We start from the raw sequence: 18376 nt of genomic DNA, 5'->3' as shown, positions 1-18376 counted from the left end.
TGTGTGTTTGTTACTCCCTGTGTGTGTGTGTGTGTGTGTGTGTGTGTGTGTGTGTGTGTGTGTGTGTGTGTGTGTGTGTTACTCCCTGGGTGTGTGTTAGTGTGTGTGTGTGTGTGTGTGTGTGTTACTTTGTGTGTGTGGGCTGCAGATTAGATGCAGGGCTGCAGGCTGTGGCTCCACCTCCTGCAGCTCTCCTATATATTCAGAGAGACGGAGGGAGAGAGAGGGACGAGCTCTGCAGCTACTCCACCGACACACACCGAGTGTGAAGAGCAGAGAGGGAGAGCGGTAGAGAGACATACACACTGACCGAAGGGAGATCGCACCGAAGCAGATTTATTCTTCTTCTCCTTCTCTTTTAACTTCATGCAGACAGACAGGTAAATGAGACAGAAAAGAGACAGACAGGTAAATAAGACAGAAAACAGACAGACAGGTAAATCTGAAAGTAAAGAAACAGACAGGTGAATCAGGAGTCTCCTCTCACTCTCCTCTAATGATGGACGACTACACTCTTCCCTTCTGGATTTACCTGGGTGTTCTGACCGTGTTCATTGTTGGAGCTATGAAGAAGATATTGGCATCCCACCTGAGCGCCGCCCCCCCGCTGGTGGCCTGGCTGGGGGCCACCGTGCTGGTGGAGCGGCTGTGGGCGTTCTGCCTGCCGGCCGTGCTGCTGCTGGTGCTGCTCGGCCTCACCTGCTGCTTCTACTCTGCTGCCAGGGCGCCGCCGCCCGCTGCCCTGCCGGCCCACGGCAAGGCCGTATTGATCACAGGTAAGAGGAGGCTCCTCCCACTCTCTCAGGTGTGTGTGGCTGGTTAATTTAGGATGTAGAGTTGTTTCCACACATCCTTGAATGGAAGTAAGACGGTGCTTTGTAGGAGTTGTTGGTGCAAAAAACATGAACTTTCTGGGAAAAGTTTCAGCTGTTTGTTAGATTTGGCTTCATGACTTTAAGAGTCTGGAAAATAGATTTAACTCGTGCAGGAACTTTAAACCTTCTGCTCGTCTGAAAGCATGAAAACCAGTTTACACTTTGGACTTTATTATAAAAATCTTTCCTGAAAATAAAGTTAGTTTTGGAGGAAAGGCTGAAAGCTTCCTCATCACATTTTGACAAAACACATTTTTAAAAACTTATTAACTTATTTTACATGAGCAACATTTTCCCTCAAATTAGAACAAAACCTCTCATTGTTTTAACAAAACTTCCCGCGCCTGTTTTTAAATGTTGAAATGAAACATCGTTGCAGCAGTGGAACTTCTGTAACAGTTTGTAAATGTAAGTTTAACTTGAAGGAGAGACTCTGGGGGGAAACCAGGCAGTGAGAGGTTAAACGGAAAACTTTCGTAATCTTTTGTGTGTAAATGTTCGCTGTCGCTGTGTGTTTTAAAGACCTCTGACTGAGTGTGTGTGTGTGTGTGTGTGTGTGTGTGTGTGTGTCAAGTGGGTTGGGATTCCCCTTCACAATAAAAGTCAGAGTGAGGGAAACGGCAGCGAGAGGTCAGTGTGTTCACAGGTTACGAGTGTTTTTGTCCCAGCCTCTGTTATCAGAGCACCGTGAAAATGAGGTCTGATTAGTTTATGGATCTGTGTGTGTGTGTGTGTGTGTGTGTGTGTCTGTGTGTTAACGGCCAGCTGGTTCTGGGCTCTTTGTGTGGTAGCTAACAAGATAATCAGATCTGCAGATTAATCACACTCTGTGTAATCTGCACAGAAAGAGATTTACGGTGGAAACCTTTCCAAACTAGTCCTCGGGTCACCTGAGCAGTAGAGAACAGCCGTCACCGTGGTGACAGACAGATGCTTTGCTAAATTAAACGGTGTAAGATCACGGTTTCATGGAGGTTGGTCAGAGGATCATCAGAGGATCTGAATCTTTATAATTCATGGTTTGGTCTATAAAATGTTGCGCAGTGAAAAATGTCTTTTACAAATCTTTACATCTGAGAAGCTGTTTACTAAATCATTTTTTGTGAACTCTAGATGTTTCACCTCCACATTTCCCCTTACATTTCCTCATGTGGCAGATGCTTTTATCCAAAGTGACTGACGTTTGAAGAACAACACACAAGCATCAGTAAAGTAAGAGATCTACAAGCATAATAGATGCTAGTAAGAGCTGTTAGCGTGTACAGCATCAGTGGGGTAAATACCTGGAGGAAGATGTAAGAGTAAACAAATAATGCAATCAATACAAGAGAACTGTAGGGAGACAGAAGAAGAAGAGCACAGGAAGTGCTTGTCAGAGGTTCGAGGTGTTATCAGCGGAAGTGTTCTCTGCAGAGTTTTCAGGAGCTTCAAGTGAAGGTCTCAGTCATCCAGGTCACAGCTGGACTTTACCTGAAGATGTTTCCCTTCAGCTCTGAAAAGCTTTTGACTCTTTGGCTCTCCGTCCAATCAGAGCTTGGGTCTGCAGGACGGCTTGTTATTGGTCAACGGGGAAAAGTATAGGTCATTAGTATCGGTCTGGTTAATATTCCTGACTGCCTGCGGAGACTCACTGCTGCAGTTCAGTGTTAATTATTTTGTGTATTTATTTAAATACTCTAATTTCTGCTGCTGTCATGATACAAAAAACGTACACATTCATAGAATTTAGTTTCACTGTAAAACATGACACACCTACACTAACCCTAGAAAGAAAGAATGAAATCCAGTTCCACCTCCTGTCAGCGTGCTCGACCCCCCCCCCCGACACACACACACACACTCCCCACCCATAAAATTGCTGCTGAACAAGTCAATAAAATACGAACACTATTATCACGTTAACAAAGTAAAATGACCGTTCTGTGGTTAGTCTTCAGCTTGTTTTTGTCTGCTCTGCTTCTTAAACCTTCTCCAGCTAGACTTTGAACAAAGGTGTGGTCCACATCTCCACCAGTCAGCCCCCCTCCGCAGGAAGGAGTGCTCGTTTGATCCGCAAGAAATAAATTTAGGTTACACAAATATCAGCCGGACGTCACTGAGCTGTTGACACAATAAAGCCAGAAAAAAGACCTGAGGGCGGGACAGACGGGAGCCTTTCCAGAGGCTCGAGCTGAACTTCACCCCCACCATACTGTGTTTACTAGCTGCTGATTACATAGGTGTCCAGGAGCTGTGAGCCCCCAGGGGCCACGTTGGAAAAACAGACTGTCCAACAATAGAGGAGTGAACAAAACAAAACAATGCAGAGTTTCCATTTCTATATTCAACGTTAAATTCTATCTCAGAGCATTTTAACTGTCCTTTAACACAACATGAATGACTCTGTGCTGTTCAGTCTAACTTTATAAAGAAGCCTCTGCAGTCTTACTTTTTCATTTTGTTTTGTAACTTAACATCCTGTCAGCCAACTTTAACTGAAGGAAAAACCTTCCGGCAACCCTTTATTTTACAGATACGTAATATCAGAATTATTTCAAGAGTTCTAGAAAGAATTACATTATAATTTGGTTCTAATGATGGGGAACATATGAATTTTATCAAAACAGCTAAACCCCAGTAAATTCATTCGTTAACATTTTAGATTGGTTCTCTGTATTCTAGAGCTGAACGAATCGTGTTATTATTAATTAATTCTTCCCCCAAAGATCTTCTCGAGGTGACGTCATTAAATGTCTTGTTTTGTGCAACCAACACTCCAGAACACAAAGATGTTCTGTTTACATAAGAGACCAGATCATTTTAACAGGGAACCTGTGAAGTATGGTAATTTTTGCCTGAAAAGTAACTTCATCGTCAAAATTGTTGACGATTAATCTCATGTAGTCAACAAATCGACTCCACTGACATACCAAAGTGACCCTTTATCTATCTTTCAGCTTTATTATATGTAATGAATTGTATGCTTTCTCTGACCACTAACCGAGACCACTAACCTCCTGGTTATCAATTTATTGGAAGTAAATCTTACTCACTGGTACCAAATTACATATCTCTTAAAATAAAGCATGTCTCCGGTTCCCACATTCAGCTCCTGGACTATAACCCCAGAACAAGGTTCAGTACTCTTCTTGATTTCTGTTCATAAACGTCAGCCTACCCAGGTAATCCCAAATCAGATCAACATATACTGTAGACTAAGCTGTCTATTGGCAGAGCCGGGGAGCTTCAGGAGGTCGTCTGGTGTTATGGCAACACGGTTCAAAATCCCTGAGACTCGCACATGACCCTGTCCAAACCTCTCTCCACATGGCCTTTATTGGCTGCAGCCGAACATCTTTGCACAAAGCCACAAACACCAGAGACTGAGGAGTCGCGCAACAGTTCTACATCAAACCACGATAGACTGCTTCTTATGAATTCATGTTTCAGCTCTGGAGGAATTACAGAAAAACGCAGGTCTGATGACTTTCTGGAAGCCGTCCTGCCCTCGTGGTCCAGCGAGCGTCAGTGCAGTAAAACTGGCGATATCTAAGAGGAGATTTAAAACTGGTCCAGCGCCGAGGTCTCAATCAATAGCTCGTTCTTAATTGGCTCTGCTGAAAACCGGTAAGGGTCAGCGTGGGCTCGCTCTGGCAATAAGAGCGGAGGGTGGAAAAAAAGGCCCCAATAAACCTCTTAGAAAGCTAATTGAACTGAATTCTACAGAAGCACATTCCTCGACGGATGAGAGTTGAAGTCACAGGGCTCGCTGACCGGGCAGCGCTGCACGCTGGCGTCCTGCCGGCACGTTGAGGAAACTTCTCTTAGTCAGGGAGGGGAGGGGCTCTGTGCAGAAAACAGGTCCAAACCACTGGTGCTCGATGCCTGGATGCTGATGAAAGATGATGATGAGCAGATGGATCCATCACATGTGTGACAATGACATCAGATCCTTTTGTTTTTAAATGTCAGACCAGTTTCTCAAGCTGCTGAGGCGCTCTACAGGTCTGGTGTTCTGGTCAGGTGTCGAGCTTTGAGTCAGGTTTATACGTCATGGCAGAGCTTAGCAAATGAAAATACAACACGCAATACAGTACAGCAGCTTACAACACAAACCAGGAATGCACAGACACAATGTATGGGCATCTACAGAGAACATGGGTAACAGAACATCTATTCTCCCCACATCAAGCCACACAGCCCTGCTTTCATTGTTTGCAGACAATCAGGTCCTAAATAGGTTGTGTACGGAGCTCAGACTTTATGAAACTGAAAAGGTTCTCTCTCTCACAGCTCAGGGCTTCAGGGGGCGTGCTGCTTATTCACTGTGCATCGCCAGGGGGTTCCTCTGACACCCACACAGGTAAAATACATCTGCCAGCAAAGCACAGACACTAAGAATGGTGAGGTAGTCTTCCTGAAGTTGCTGTTTGCATCTAAAACCTGACAGGAAGGTTCTCAGCACGTTTCACATCCCTCTCATACAAGCGAAATGATTTATGTGCAATTAAAGCTCACGTGAAAAACTTTTAGAGTCTCATCAGCTGAAGTTATTATCAAGTTGTTATGACCACAAACATCTGAGACACACCACAACACCTCCGGCTTGTTTTTTACTCTGCAGGAAGGGAACGTCACATCATCCATTAAAGTCTGGTGGAGCTGAGACAGTCACGTGAACGTCGGAACCACAACATGTCCATCAGCTGCTGAGATTTTTCAGTCCAAAAACATTCTGGGAAAGAATTGAAAATGGTGGGAAAGGCAGGAGATGAGGAGGGCGTGGCCCTCAAAGGGCTGGTTTTCCCCTACTTGATGTGTTATCTGCTGAAGGAGAGATTACTCTTCTCTATTTCTTTCTACGTCCTTCCTCCTCCTCCCCTCAGTTCCTTTATAACTCAGCGCTGTGTAAATACAGAGCCAATCAGTGGTGATGAGTTTACTGTGTCACTGATGGAGAGCTGATTTTATCTGAATCACTCGTTCTCCCCTGACAGCACCATCAGAGTGGGTTATGTAAGAGATCCGTACAGTGTTTACTGAAGGGTTCTCATCATTAGCTATTTTTAGGTTTGACTCTTTGTTCCACTTCCTGTCACGTGACAGTTTGTTACCAGAGTGCGATGAAACAGTGAAGAACTGTGGCAACACGTGGCCATGTGGCCACACAGAGAGCATGGTTGCAGCAGAACAACACCAGGACCATTTAGAACCCTTCATTTTAATTTCACACCTCATGAACCCAAATGTTCCACTGAAACATGTCCACGACGGACTGAGTCATTGCTACGCCGTCGTTTACCATCTTCTGAGTGTTGCAGTACCTGAAGATAGAACTCCCACACAAGGGCCTGTGGAAACTTTCTAAAGATCCTTGGAACTTCATTAATGCTCTAGAAACTCAAGTGCCCTTAATCCGGTTAATCACACCTGCTAGATGACCAAGAGAACATCGCCAATGGCCAAGAGAATTTCATGAAAGATCCCTGAAGGAACACTGTTAGTAAGAAGAGGTAAACCACTGAGGTGGAACATTGTGATGCAGAACATTGTGAGGTGGAACATTGTGAAATAGAGCACTGTGAAGTAGAACATTGTGAAGTAGAACACTGTGAGGTAGAACACTGTGAAATAGAACATTGTGAAGTATAACACTGAGGTGGAACATTGTGAGGTTAAACACTGAGAAATAGAACACCGTGAAGTAGAACACTGCGAAGTAGAACACGGTGAAGTAGTACACTGTGAGGTAGAACACTGTGAAGTACAACACTGTGAAATAGAACATTGTGAAGTAGAACACTGTGAAGTATAACACTGAGGTGGAACACTGAGAAATAGAACACCGTGAAGGTGAACACTGCGAAGTAGAACACGGTGAAGTAGTACACTGTGAGGTAGAACACTGTGAGGTAGAACACTGTGAGGTAGAACACTGTGAAGTACAACACAGTGAAGTAGAACACTGTGAAGTACAACACTGTGAAATAGAACATTGTGAAGTAGAACACTGTGAAGTACAACACTGTGAAATAGAACATTGTGAAGTAGAACACTGTGAAGTATAACACTGAGGTGGAACATTGTGAGGTGGAACACTGAGAAATAGATCACTGTAAAGTAGAACCCTGAGGTGGAACGTTGTGATGCAGAACATTATGAGGTGGAACACTAAAATATAGAATACTGTGAAGCAGAAACCTTAGAACACTGAATTGGAACACAGTGAAGAGGACCTCTATGCATGGTGGGGTGAGGTGGAACACTGCATTACAACACTGTGAAGAGGCACTCTGTGAGGTAGAACAGAGGTAGAACACTCTAAACTCTGTCTGAACCACTCACATTCCTCAGAGGGTTCCTGTGTAATTGATTACGTTCTGCCCTGACAGCAGTAAGATTAAATGTGATGTTGTTGGAATGAATTCCAGGTGTACTTCACTGCTGGATAATAAGACAGCACATGTCTCTCCTCCCACCTCCCTAGAACAATGAGTGACGTCTCACGTGCAGAACCCCTCAAACAGGGAGAAACGTTCTCCCGTCTGTTGTGTTAAACTTTTAACATGGACCTGCTCGGAGCCAGCTGCTCTCACATGTTCTCTGTAGATCTCCGGATCAGACGTTCTTGTTTATTATCGGAGGGAGTTTTTTGGCAGGTAAAGAATCAGTCAAAAAATCTAAATCAGACTGATGTACTGTCACACGATCTTGATGTGTTCTCTGCTAATTTAAGAGGTTCTATCACGTCGAACTCTTGAATGATCTTTTTCTGTTCTTGGCAGTCAGAGCTGCTGGTAATGTAAAATCACTCTCAGCTTGATGCCAGATCAGATCTTCCTCTTGTTTGTGTTTTCTTTAGATTTCCTTCCAGGCGTGATGACCTTCAGCTCGACGTGCATCTGTTGGAGATCATTCATTTGTTCACTGCAGTCATTTCCAACCTTGTCGACGAATGAAAATGAAGCTCTGCCCTCCTCAGCACAGACTGCATCAGGTCACCAATTTGACAAATTTCAAAATTAAATTCAGCGGCCCCGTCGGGCCCCGAGCTCTGGTGCCTGTAAAACCTATGATAGCTGAGTCTCTGCCTGTGAAGGCGGAGCTGCTGTGTGCAGATGTTGAGGCCTCCGCCCAGAGACAGATGTGTGATTTGACCTAGTTCATCTCTTGCCGCTCGACTGTCTCTGCACAGGTCCACGTTTGTTTCTTCAACCCCTCGGATCCCCGGCCCCGTTACGTAACGCCGCTCCTCCTCAGAGCCGAGAACGCGGCCACATGTTCAGCTGCAACCCCAAACTGTCGGCCTCACGGAGACGGATCTCCTGCTTTAACATTCTGTTTACACTGGGGCTGTTCCTCTGGGCTTGTGTTTCAGAGAGGAGGCCCCGGCTGTCGGGCCCCTATAAGGACAGCCGAGGGAGTTAGCATTGATCAGACTTCATCTCTGTCAGTCTCTCTGAAACTCAAATCCACTCCTCAGAGCAAATGTGGAGGCCTGCTGTGAGAGGTCAGGGGTGGACAGGGTGAAGAATGTGGGACAGTGTGTGGTCTGCTGCAGCTCTGCACACGGCCCCAGTAACAGCACGCCTTCTCCACCGTTCATCTGCAAAGGTGCACCATAACAAAAACACTGCAATCTGCTTCAGAACTCCTTCTTGTCAGAACTCAGATGTCAAACACACACTGCTGGAAACAACAAACTCAGCTTATCTCCTGACGCTTCACTGCTGACACATACCAGAGTTTGAATTTACAGGATGACACACAGAGATAAGAAGATATCTCCACATACAGACACAGGCTGTTCCTGTACATACACAACATTTAGTTTTTAATCAACACTGTGTTGTATCTGCAGATATAAAATATACCATAATCGTGGGAGGACTGTAAGAAACAGTGACACAGAGAGGCGTCTCGGTCGAGTTACTCTCGAGGAACCTTTTCTGTTAAAGATTTGAAATTCTGCTCCACTGACTTGTTTCAGTTTTGAGTGTGAGAGAGCTGACAGGGTGAAACCTGAGGCGAGCTGAGAGAGAGTGTGTGTGTGGTTGTGAATCAGGCTGCAGACTTGTGTTTCTGTAACGTGGAGTAGAGCGGTGGTATTTATTTCTGGAGCCAGCGTTCACTCTATTTTTCTTCTCGGGACGTGACTCTGGAAATTCTCCAAGGACACGGAGTGGAGCAGCGTGCCAACGCCTCCACGCTCTCCTGCCAGCAGAGCTCTTTCAGACACCCACCGCACAAAAGAACACACAGAACAGCCAGTACCACCTGGGATCGGGTTGTAGGTGCTGTGACTTCTGGGAAACTGGGGGAGCCGCAGGGTACGTGACAGGTCCTTGTCTCTGAGGGACATTATGTGACACGTATAAAGAGCTGCACAAGTGCAGTTCAGTCCCATCGTTCTATTCGTTCTGTGGACGAGAGGTAATTTGCATACATGCAACACTTACTACAAGTTCAGGCTGTCTGAATACAGGTTGCACCTTCAAAGCACACGACCGGCCTTACTGATATGTGATATGGATGATACAAATCTTTTCAGACCATTTCGATCTGGATAGAAATTATAAGGAGGGCGCTCCGTTTACAGACTGACCACAGAAAGCAAGACAGGCCAGTGAACATGATAAATGATGTTGTGTTCCACAAGACCTGCACACTGAAAACAAGGAACTGCCTCCAGCTCTCTGTGTGCAGCAGTTTAAACTCTGTCTCATCAGACGTCGGCCCTTTTCAAATTTGAACTTTACTGTGCAGCCCTCTGCAGAGGAGTGTAATTTTGCGGCAGTAAATTACAACCCAGATATATTTCATTGTCTCCATTTGTGCTGGTTGAGAGGCAGCGGGGCACTGAGCTCTGTGTCTAAACCTGCACTGACTGCAGCTGTCAAACCATCTGTTATCAACACATCCAAACATCTGCGGGGCGATGAGCCGATAAGACCTGCAGCAGGAAGAGGAGGGTTATGTCACAGATGATGCAGGTGAACGTTGATCTGTGTGATCTGAGTCTCACAGATCTCATTAAGTTTCATCGCGTTGATCCAATGGGCTTCTCTTTCCCTGTCGGAAGCTCTCGCTCCTTCATGTTCGCGGAGGGTTTATGGATCCTTTGATTCTGTTTGTCAGTAGTGTAGCAGATCATGACTGCTGCAGCATATTAAAACATTTTATTATATAGTAAACTCAGACAATAAACTCCCATTGTTACACTGTAAACTTTACCAATAATCTAGTGTAAAATATTTCTCTTTCTGTGGTTGTTGTCACAGTTTGATTGGCTGTAAAAAAAATAATAAAAAAATAAAGGCAGAGTTTATCTTTATTGGCACCAATACTATGTTATTCTTATATGCATATTTTACGTAACACTTGAACAAAATACTTTTTTTTTTTAATTATCGGGAAAACTATTCCCAGATGCTCCTATGAAGCTCGCTGTGTCTGTGACCTATTTACAGAACTACAGTATGTTATTAATAAAAACACTGGAGACAGGAGTTTTGTGGTTCTCTACTGGTAGAATCCAAACTTAACTCATTCAGATCAATACACAATTGACGACATGTTACTTAAACATGAAGTAGTCCCTTACAATGTAGGCTGTACGGTACCAGTCTGGTTGGGTCTCTCTGTACTCGGGTGTAGCTGAGGTCAGTAGTGTTTGTTTTTCTTGGCGTGTCTTTGTGTTGTTGGTTGGTGACTCGTTGGTTCTGTTGTGTACAGTACTTGCTTGAATGTGTGCCTGCTGTAAACTGACAATATTGAGTTTTTTATTTGGATTGTAGTGACACATCTGCCCCTCTGTAAAAACATATTGCAGCATATTATTTAAGTACACAAACATGATATAGATGCAGCTTTTGACTCCCTCATGTTGCACCTGTGAGGAGCTCTAGCAGTTTGTTGGACATTAACAGGTGATAATAAGTCAGCCTTGTGTCCCCGCAGGATGTGACTCTGGTTTCGGGAATGCAGCGGCGAAGCGTCTGGATGCTCTGGGCTTCGAGGTGTTTGCCACAGTATTGGACCTGTCAGGTGACGGAGCCAGAGAGCTGCAGAGGACCTGCTCCCCCCGCCTCACCCTCCTCCAGGTGGACATCACCCAGCCACAGCAGGTCCAACAGGCGCTGCTGGACACCAAGGCCAAACTGGGCCTGAAAGGTAAAGACTGAAGTCAAACCGTCTCGTTCTGACTCGGATAAATTAGATAGCTTAATATTTCATTTGATTTAATCTCATATCAGCATCTGCCCTCTGGAACCCATTCAGATGACACTGATTCATTAATATACACCAGATAACAGGTGTATCTGCTGACCGCATGTCAACAAAGGCATTTGAGAGCTCCACTAAACTTTGGACTGTGTCTTTAAATGCGCAGGCGTGCTGCCGGTGGTGCACGGCCTGGGAGTTCACCTCAGTGAGCGTTTATAATATTTAGAGTCAAAGTGACAGCTTGAACTGATTTAGGTATCTGAGGGGATTCAGCGCTGTTTCACACCAGAAATCAGAGAGTCTCCCGGTATGTGATTGGCTCAGAGCTGCAGCTCCCACCAGCTGTGTAATTAGACAGCTCAGACCGCTTTACCTACGAGTCGTTTGAGGTTACACAGAGCGTGTGCGTGAGTGTTTGTGTGTGGGCGGGTGGATGTAATAAAAGAAGTGGAAGGAAAGGTCACTAACACAATCTCCAATGCACTCTCTCTGGACCAATGTGTGTGTGTGTGTGTGTGTGTGTGTGTGTGTGTGTGTGTGTGTGTGTGTGTTCCTTGCTGCAGGCTGTGATTGGTGGAAACTGAGCCCTCGGTGCTGACAAGTGTTTAACTGCAGATTTGTTGGTATTCCACAGATTTTTCACGGCGAATTTGCAGCTGCTGTGTGACTCAGTCGAGATGTTGCTAACATGCATCCTGTTGCCAGTGGGCTTGGGAACTGCAGCAGCTACTTCACATAAATAATAAAACATGAATGTGAGAAACAAGTTCAATTAAAAGGCCAAATTATCTACAATAACTAAAGGAGAATAACTAAAATATAAAAAAACAAACTAGCATAAAAAAATCTTATGTACTGAATATACACAGTACAACAATAGTAATATGCTGTAATATAGTATATATACTAACCCTGCCCAGCCCCCAGGCTGCTCGCCTAAAGCCTTATTTATACTTCTGCATCTAATTGACAGCGTAGCCTAAGCGTGGCCCAGTACCATCCGCCGTAGACTGATATATACGTCCTCAAAAATGGAACTACACGTCGGGGCGACGTGGACCTTAAAAACTGGGATGGCAATGCCTCTGAGCCGAAAGGAAGTGCGCCGTGCTTTGAACTAAATTTTACTAGCGGCCAATCCAGCTGCTGCAACACGGCGGATATATATATTTAAGTGTCACAATACATCACAATACATCTGTACACACTACACATGACCATGGCTTGTTGTCAGTTCTTTAAACAACCTGTACATTGATACAGAAAAGAAGAATGGGGCACTCCATACTATCAGTTACACTGATTTCTCTGGCCGAATTAAAACCAAACAGCCGCGCATATAACATTTTACCCAATTCAAGTTAGCAGAGAGCTAAACCGGAAGTTAGGCTGCTCACCTCAGATATCCCGCTCCGCCCCTTTTCAGCCCGCCCAGCCCCCAGGCTGTCAACATGAGATTCCCGGCTCCATTTTTCAGCTTCCAGGCCACTTGACCCTTCCTCCTTTCTCCAGTCCCCCTCCTCCAACCCTGCTTGGTGTTCCTGACCAGCCTGTTGGGGGGTGGGGAGGTGGTTCTATCACATTCTGCCTGTGTCCCTTCCTCCTTTCCCCATTTGGCTCCTACTCCTGTTGTCCTTTTCAAAATAAAAGACCAACATCTGTTTTTATCAGGACGAACGGGGCAAACACTGGTGCTTGAGACTCTCCTGTAGAGACTTTATGTTGACAGGTGTGAGTTTTTTCAGTAATCCTATTGAACCTCCAAACTGCAGACAGGAAGTTACCTGGGCGGGCCGTTCAGGTGTCTGACTTTCTGTCAGCCTGGATGTTCTTGTCTTTCATCACCTCTGGAACAGTTCAGACCTAAACAAAGCTCCCACAGCAGCTTGTAAAACAAAGTGTGGGATTCTGCATTAGTGGCCTCAGATAAGGGCGAGCGAGAGGCTTGTTTACACTTGAAAGAGAGACCTAATGGTGTAGCTGAGTATGTTGGCAGTGCGTAGTTGTGATAACAGTCTTATCGACATACAAACAGAGTCAGAGGGGACTGCAGGACACTGGGATTGTGCCGATGTAATTTAACAATTTAAAACAGTACTTCAATAAAAGTTTTCCGATACTATGCTACAAGTACAATCAGGAAAATGCACTTTTAAAAGTAAATGTAATCATAATGTATTATACTATTAGATCATTATTACTGATGTGTAAACACGTAAGCAGGATTTTAATGTGAGCAGGAAATATTTCTTTCAGCCATGATATCTGCAGCTCGGTGTAATGTGATTTGGGCTGGGAGAATACAGCACCTGTGGACGATTTGCTGGTGCAGCAGGAGTCTTTTAAAACACACAATAAGTATAATGAACCGAACAACAACAGTGTCAGACCAATGCATTTCACCAGGGTTCTCAAACAACATATAAAGAAGGAAGGTCCAAAACATAAACAAGGAAACCAATCATACACATCCTGTTCATTTGGCTTCACACCAGAGTATAATATCATCAAAAAGTTGATTTATTTCAGTAATTCCATTCAAAAAATGAAACTTGGATATTATATTCATTCATTACACACATATTACATATATTTCAAATATTTATTTCAATTAAATGTGATGATTAAAACTGACAACTAATGAAAATCCCAAATTCAGTATCTCAGAAAATTAGAAGATTAGGATTTAGGGCCAACTGAAATGTATGAACATGAAAAGTATGAGCATGTACAGCACTCAATGCTTAGTTGGGGCTCCTTTTGCCTGAATTACTGCAGCAATGCGGCGTGGCATGGAGTCGATCAGTCTGTGGCACTGCTCAGGTGTTTTGAGAGCCCAGGTTGCTCTGATAGTGGCCTTCAGCTCTTCTGCATTGTTGGGTCCTTCCTCTTCACAATACCCCATAGATTTTCTACAGGGTTATGGTCAGGTGAGTTTGCTGGCCAATTAAGAACAGGGATACCATGGTCCTTAAACCAGGTACTGGTAGCTTTGGCACTGTGTGCAGGTGCCTGTTGGAAAATGAAATCTGCATCTCCATAAAGTTGGTCAGCAGCAGGAAGCATGAAGTGCTCTAAAACTTCCTGGTAGACGGCTGCGTTGACCTTGGACTTCAGAAAACACAGTGGACCAACACCAGCAGATGACATGGCACCCCAAACCATCACTGACTGTGGAAACTTTACACTGAACTTCAAGCAACGTGGATTCTGTGCCTCTCCTCTCTTCCTCCAGACTCTGGGACCTTGATTTCCAAAGGAAATGCAAAATTTACTTTCATCAGAGAACATAACTCAGAGACCATTCAGCAGCAGTCCAGTCCTTTTTGTCTTTAGCCCAGGCGAGACGCTTCTGAGTAGCGTATCTTTGTACTCTTTGTGAATCTCCCCCACATTTTTGAATGGGTTTTGTTTCACAATCCTCTCCAGGGTGCGGTTATCCCTATTGCTTGTACACTTTTTTCTATCACATCTTTTTCTTCCCTTCGCCTCTCTATTAATGTGCTTGGACACAGAGCTCTGTGAACAGCCAGCCTCTTTAGCAATGACCTTTTGTGTCTTGCCCTCCTTGTGCAAGGTGTCAATGGTCGTGTTTTGGACAGCTGTCAAGTCAGCAATCTTCCCCATGATTGTGTACCCTACAGAACTAGACTGAGAGGCCATTTAATGGCTTTTGCATGTGTTTTGAGTTAATTAGCTGATTAGAGTGTGGCACCAGGTGTCTTCAATATTGAACCTTTTCACAATATTCTAATTTTCTGAGATACTGATTTTGGGGTTTTCATTAGTTGTCAGTTATAATCATCAAAATTAAAAAGAATGAACACTTGAAATATATCAGTCTGTGTGGAATGAATGTATACATTATTCACTGATTGAATGGAATTACTGAAATAAATCAACTTTTTGATGATATTCTAATTATATGACCAGCACCTGTATGTAGCACCACATTATATAGGCACACTTTGGGCGAAGAGCCCCTCTATATAATTTGCCCTTTAGATGCACGTCTCCTGTTTATACAGCGAGCATGGCGTCACCGCCACGCTGCCTGTTTGGGAATGTGATTGGAAACTGCTTTGTTCTGATTTTACTGCTGATCAGCGACATCGGGGTCGATGATCATTGTATAAACATCTCATTGTTGTGTATGTGTATGTGTGTGTGCGTGTGCGCAGGTCTGTGGGGTTTGGTGAACAACGCCGGCGTGTGTGTAAACTTCGGAGACGCCGAGCTGTCGCTGATGTCAAACTTCCGCGGCTGCATGGAGGTCAACTTCTTCGGCACGCTGAGCGTCACCAAGAGCTTCCTGCCTCTGCTGCGACAGGCCAAAGGACGCATCATCACCATCTCCAGCCCGGCCGGTGTGTGTCCGCACACACACACACACACACACACACACACAGGGATGATGTAATAAATCTTAATTGAATGTTCCAGGACAAGTGAACCACAGATGAACTGACTGCTGCCTTCAAACTGCCAAAATAAACAAACAGTGCTGCTGCTCCTCTCTCTGTCGACTATTTATCCAACCCAGTACGACCTGATTCAACTCCTTTAAAGAATAATGTGCCCAGCAGATTTCATGGCGTGTTAGATTTTCAAAAATGTGTGCAGAGTTTCAACATTGGGGTCCACATGGGGTCAAGAGGAACGCTCTCAATGTCCAAAAAGAGTTCAAGAGTCTGGAGCTCTGACAAACCAACAGTACCCAAAGAAACAAATAACCATATTATCATATATATAAACTGACCGGTACATTTAACTATTTTTAAATAAACAAATCATTAATGTAAACGAAATGTGCTGTAGTTTTACTTTTAGCATCTCCTTTGTTTCAACTTTAGTTTAAAATGGAACACTTGCATCTCTGAGGGGGAAACACTGTAATAGAACAGGAACGATTCTTCAGGGATCATCCCCTGAGGAGCAGGATATCTTCAGGGTATTTCCCGACAGTGTTGGACTGACAGCGCTCACTGATTTATTCCCCGTTCACATCCACACGTCTGATATTTAAAGCTGATAATGTGACAGACCAGGTGAGTCTGTTCCTGTAACTCCACAGGGCCAACAAAGACTCATTTATCTCACTGCCAGAGGGAAACCGCAAATTTATACAGTCTGACTTTGATCTGAACCCCCGACCTGTCATCAGAGGCAAGCGACTCCTCCTCCTCCTCTATGGGTTTGTACATGTTGTGGTTGCCCACAGTCAGCCTCCAGCTATTCCAGCGCTGCTGTAAATGGATGGTGGGATGCTGAGATACGGGAACAGTCTGGGACATCCTGCTGCTCTTCTACCTGCTGATTCTTGCAGTGACGAAGGCAGCAGTCACCAGAGAGATAACTAAACAAGTCTCTAATACCTGACTGCCAGAGAGTTTGGGCGTGTGCTTAATGATTTTAAATGGACTTGGAATGAAAATTACAACATTTACGGCATAAAACACAACAAAGAGACAAAACAGAAGAACATGTGTTGTGAGTAATGGTTCATTAATCAGGGCTGTTTTCTAAAACACCTGATAGGTTCCACATCAACACGTTCTCATCCCGACTTGTCTCACATGGACACCTGGTCAGACCCCTTGGCGTCGATTTTTAATGTTTTTTTCCACAAAAACTCACCGTTTGTACAACTTTTAATCATCAATGGCTTTAGACCGCACAGCACAAATCTGAAGTCAGTCGGACTTAATCCCTAGGAGGAGTTCGTAAAAGTACGGAGTGTGTAAATCATCTAAAAATGACAATAGAATTCAAATTCAAAATTCACAAGTTTTACAACATGGCCTCATCAATGTCAATGTCACCAATGTGTTGGTCAGTCTGTGTGTGATGTCATGACGATGTTCTACCTGTGTTTTTTCAGGTGACCAGCCGTTTCCCTGTCTGGCGGCGTACGGAGCGTCTAAAGCAGCTCTCAACCTCTTCATCAACACTCTGCGCCACGAGCTGGAGCCCTGGGGGGTCCGAGTGTCCACCATCCTGCCCTCCTCATACAAGACAGGTAACACCACCTGCACACCTGCACCCCACCCTCCAGCTCCAACGCTGGTCCAACCACGCTGCTCTGATTTTCCGAGTGCTCCCTCAAACAGCAGAGCCTTTACGGCTAATTCCACAACCATTTACTGTTAAACTCGTTCAACGTTTTCATCCCTACAAACATGGGACTGAAAAAGGGGCTGAAAGGGAGTGAGCGGCCACAGTGACAGGAGTTCGTGTGTCACCTGTGAATCCACAATTACTGGGACTGGTTGAGACTGCCCCCCCACACACACACACACAAATCCACAGAGGCCGAACGGAGCTGAGAGGAAGAACTACAATCTTTATTGTTCCGCAAGACAAACATAAATTACAGTCCTGTAAAGGTTGTGATGAAGGTGAGACGCGCTCCCCTTCCTGGTGCTGGCCCTCCAGGCCTGTGTAGTGTGGTTTGGCCCCATGTCGAACATGGTGACAGGCCTCCTGCTGAGGAGATGAGACCCACATGTGGAAGAGACCATCTGTCCTCACACACAAACTACAAATTGCTGACTTTAGATTTTGAAACTGCAGATGGATGGATGTGGTTAGAGGGCGGGAGGATGAAGAGGGCTGAGTCACACGGAGCCAGACTGTTGGCCAACAGCAAACTTTCAGTTTTTATTCTGTAGGTTTGAGAACATGCTGCGGTTTCTGTGGTCAGGAGTCTTTCACAATTTAACTAGTTAATCATCCTGAGACATAAAACAGACATCAGCATCATAGGCAGAAACCACCGGCGAACAAAGCATTAAGATAATCTCTGATGACTGATCGCACGTAGCAGCCGTGATGTAAACAGTGATCTGGGCACACTTGATCCTACTGTTCTCACTTTAATCCTGCAGGAACAGGTTTGTATTTAAACTCTGAACCCTGCTGTTACTCGCGGGGTTCTGGAGCAGCTCCGTTTGGCTGCGGGCCCACTGATTTGTGAACTTAATCCAGATTTTGCGCTGACATCCTGCTCTGACTGTGAAATCAACTCAGCTGCTTCAAACTTAACACTGAGAGAGGGGAAATATGTCAGCAGCTCAGCTCTGCTCAGTGTAGATATGTTCAGCATGTGTTCGTCTGCTCCAGCCATTAAACTGTTGCTGGGAACATTAGTTGGTGTGTGTTACTTAAATCCAAGAACACTCTAAGACAGATCCTGGTCCACCCTTCCTGCCAGCCAGTCAGACCTGAAGAAGCCTGAAGAGGGTTCGAGTCCAGCCTTTGGCCTTTAGCTGCATGTTGCCCCCCCCCCCCCCCCC

At 44.8% G+C, this 18376-nt stretch overlaps 1 protein-coding gene across 1 annotated transcript in view; it reads left to right on the top strand.

Moving 5' to 3' along the window:
- Positions 1 to 255: 255 nt before the first annotated feature.
- hsd11b2 (hydroxysteroid (11-beta) dehydrogenase 2) overlaps positions 256 to 18376 on the top strand; it is a 21692-nt gene continuing 3571 nt past the window's right edge. The window contains exons 1-4 of the mRNA XM_046033580.1: positions 256 to 776; positions 10815 to 11027; positions 15263 to 15448; positions 16963 to 17100. Coding sequence (XP_045889536.1) covers positions 497 to 776; positions 10815 to 11027; positions 15263 to 15448; positions 16963 to 17100 — 817 coding nt within the window. The 5' untranslated portion in view covers positions 256 to 496. The remainder of the gene's footprint in view (positions 777 to 10814; positions 11028 to 15262; positions 15449 to 16962; positions 17101 to 18376) is intronic.

Source organism: Micropterus dolomieu, linkage group LG20 (genome assembly GCF_021292245.1).
Source record: "Micropterus dolomieu isolate WLL.071019.BEF.003 ecotype Adirondacks linkage group LG20, ASM2129224v1, whole genome shotgun sequence".
Lineage (NCBI taxonomy): Eukaryota > Metazoa > Chordata > Actinopteri > Centrarchiformes > Centrarchidae > Micropterus > Micropterus dolomieu.
This window is presented reverse-complemented; position numbering and strand designations above follow the sequence as displayed.